Below are 2,775 nucleotides of genomic sequence, written 5' to 3'. Positions count from 1 at the left end.
TGAAAGCAGGGCAGCAACCCGTCCATGTCGTTCAGCTGTGTTTTTGAATGAATATGGTCAGGACCCCATTGTGTTGTGGGAGATTACTGCTTCAGATGTATTAGGCCCAGATTGGCTCCCTTAGGGCAGAGGGACCCAACCACTGTCTATCTGCTGGGTCAAGTGGCTTCTGCCGCTGGCAGTCATGTGCAGGGTTAAAGCTGGGGGGCAGGGCAGTCCCGAGAGGGAGGCAGCCGGCTCCATGTGTCCCGTCCTGCTCCTGTGCTGGTCCACAGGGAATCAAAAAAAAAAAAAAGGTTGGGAACCACTGCCTTAGGGGAATACTTAATTTTTGGATCCTAATCAAGCTTTTGGCAGTGGTGGATGCCAAGGCAGTTGCAGTTCTGGGCACGCACATGCAAGCAAACTTGTAGTTGTACAGGGAACTCTCTGTGTGAAAATGTACACATCCATAGCCTTTAAGTGCTAGGATTTCAGGCATCACAGTCCTGGACTTAAGCCCCCAAATTCTGGATATGTCTTTTGCTGAACCTAGGCCTTCAAGCTTCCAGTAACCAGAACTACAACTTTATACTGTACCACTTTTTCCAAACAAATAGCCCTTTTCCTTGGCCTTACTTTCTTAACTTTTTACATATTTTTTCTGTGCTCTAGCGGAGTCCCTTTTACTGGGCCTCAAAATCCTGCCCTTTCGTACCATAACAGGATCAAACGTAGACTTGTATATCCTGGTGTTAGAGAAGTGTATTGATCAGTCAAAGAGATGGCCAGTTTTTCTAAGAATGGGATCCTGTTATTTCATTTCTACTCGATTTTTTTTTTTTCTGCTGCAGCAGCTTCTGAAATAATTTTCTCTTGCTTGTCAGCAACTCCTTCACTCTGGGAGACTGCAGAAATGTCATGCCCTCAGACTAATGGGAAAGAAAACATCCAGGGCTCTGACTCAGCTAAGCAGCTTGATATTCTTGAGTCTCTTCTGCTAATTGGCATTATTAGTCACAAGTTCCAAAATATTAGTCTCTTTGGCAAGAGGATAAAGCTCATAAGAGAGAGCTCATGTTGCCATTTACTGACGGCAACATTCATTGTGGTTTTGTTTTTTGAAATGGATGGAACTAAGTGTGCTCTCTGTAGTGCTCCATTCAAAATCTCCATGGAAGCAGGAAGGGGAGAGAGAGACAGAGGACAGGAGCAGCAGCAGTTTCTAAGCACAGGAGGCCACCTTCCTGCTATTCTTGCAGACCTGACCGACCCTGAAATCAATGGACTGTTTATGTAGCAAAGTGCTACTTGGTGTAACGCTGGTAGAATTTGTCTGTAAATGACTTTTTGCACAGAAAATATCTCTGTACAGCTGCTTTATACTAGAGAAAGTGTGAATTAAGTGTCTCTCCTTTAATAAAAGAAATAGCTTCATGTTCAAGTTTAACACGTACCTTTTTTGTACAGGCAGGTTAAAACCCCCTTGTGGTACTCTCCCAGTAAAGCTGTGCAATACAGAAAACATTCCAAGATGTCTTGCAAGTGCACTCCTTGCAAGACTTAGTATCAATCTTTTTTCTCTGTCACATACTAGTAACAGTTCTCATTCTTACCATGCATTTGCGATCATCCAGTCCAGTCAAATCCTCCTCAAACTCCTTTCCTATATCAAATTCCATGATGTAGTTTCTAAAAGTACTTAGCGTTTTAATGATCATATGATCCCCTTTCTGAACGATGTCTTTGTCAGGTTTTAGCAAGTTTGCTATTTTTCTTACAGCAATGTTTACATCTGAAAAAGGAAAAAAAAATAGCTCAGTTGTAAATCTTGAATCTACTACAATACAAAACTTTGTAGACCTTGAAATGAATTACAACCTACGTAAATGTTTAACTGACAACTCTAAAATCCATAAGTGAATTTGCTTGAGTGAATCCTGTGGTGTGGGGGAGGGAAGAACTGCAACTTAATACTGTTGGCCAAAACTAAGTTGCTACTAAACTAAGCAGCAGCTGAAAATAAATATGAGATGAAGTCCAACTAGTAATTAATTTTGATAGTTTACTATAATTGCTATAGAAATATAAGCATTTTACATGTCTATTCGCCAAGCACCCTTTTCAAGTTCACACAACGCTTTCTCTTCTGCAAAGATTTTAGAAGTCAGAAAAGCTGCTTTTTGAATCTTCATATTCTGCAGCGTAATTTCTGGAGAGGTCAGCTTTAGCACGGTGAAAAGCAAAAGGGTTCCTTCAAAACATTTTTCATTAGCAAATCCTAGTGAAGGAAGTATTTTGTTTTTTAAAGAAAGCACTAAAAAGATGCTGCTGTGATTGTACAGAAGAAAAAGATTCACCTCAGTCCTAAGGTGGCATTTTACTAATACTGATCAAAGAAATATGAAGGGAATCTTACCTAATGCTTTCATATACGCCTCAAAATTTTCATTGCTGACCATTTTCCAGTAACCACTGAAATCCACAGGCATTTCTGGTGCATACAATAGCCAAAAACCAACCCTTCAGGACAGTGTGTTGATTCTGCACCACACAGCTCAGTGCCTGTTTCTGTGGTGAGTTTGAACTCTGGCTTCTTTTTTCTATTCTTCAGACCACACAGTCATGCGAGTCCTTCTAAGCTGATTATGACTGAAGTGCTACCATTAAATCCTTCCACAAAGCTGAACTACTTAGATTTTTAATGACAGGATGGCTTGATTTAAATGGAAAACACTCTTTTTCCCTTCCCTACTATTTCTGCAAGACTACTGGTTATCTGGGTATTAATTTTGT

At 40.5% G+C, this 2,775-nt stretch overlaps 1 protein-coding gene across 1 annotated transcript in view; it reads right to left on the bottom strand.

The window, feature by feature from the left end:
- RBP1 (retinol binding protein 1) overlaps positions 1–2,775 on the bottom strand; it is a 48,703-nt gene extending 45,928 nt beyond the window's left edge. Inside the window, exons 1-2 of the mRNA XM_019503668.1 lie at positions 2,399–2,775; positions 1,596–1,774 (exon numbers count right to left, since the gene is read on the bottom strand). Of these exons, the coding sequence (XP_019359213.1) occupies positions 1,596–1,774; positions 2,399–2,471 (252 nt within the window). The 5' untranslated portion in view covers positions 2,472–2,775. The remainder of the gene's footprint in view (positions 1–1,595; positions 1,775–2,398) is intronic.

The sequence above is a fragment of the Gavialis gangeticus genome, unplaced genomic scaffold, assembly GCF_001723915.1.
Source record: "Gavialis gangeticus isolate Ggan-Ray unplaced genomic scaffold, GavGan_comp1, whole genome shotgun sequence".
In the NCBI taxonomy this organism is placed as follows: Eukaryota; Metazoa; Chordata; order Crocodylia; family Gavialidae; genus Gavialis; species Gavialis gangeticus.
The sequence above is the reverse complement of the archived record's forward strand: the minus strand, read 5'-3'. Positions and strand labels throughout refer to the sequence as shown.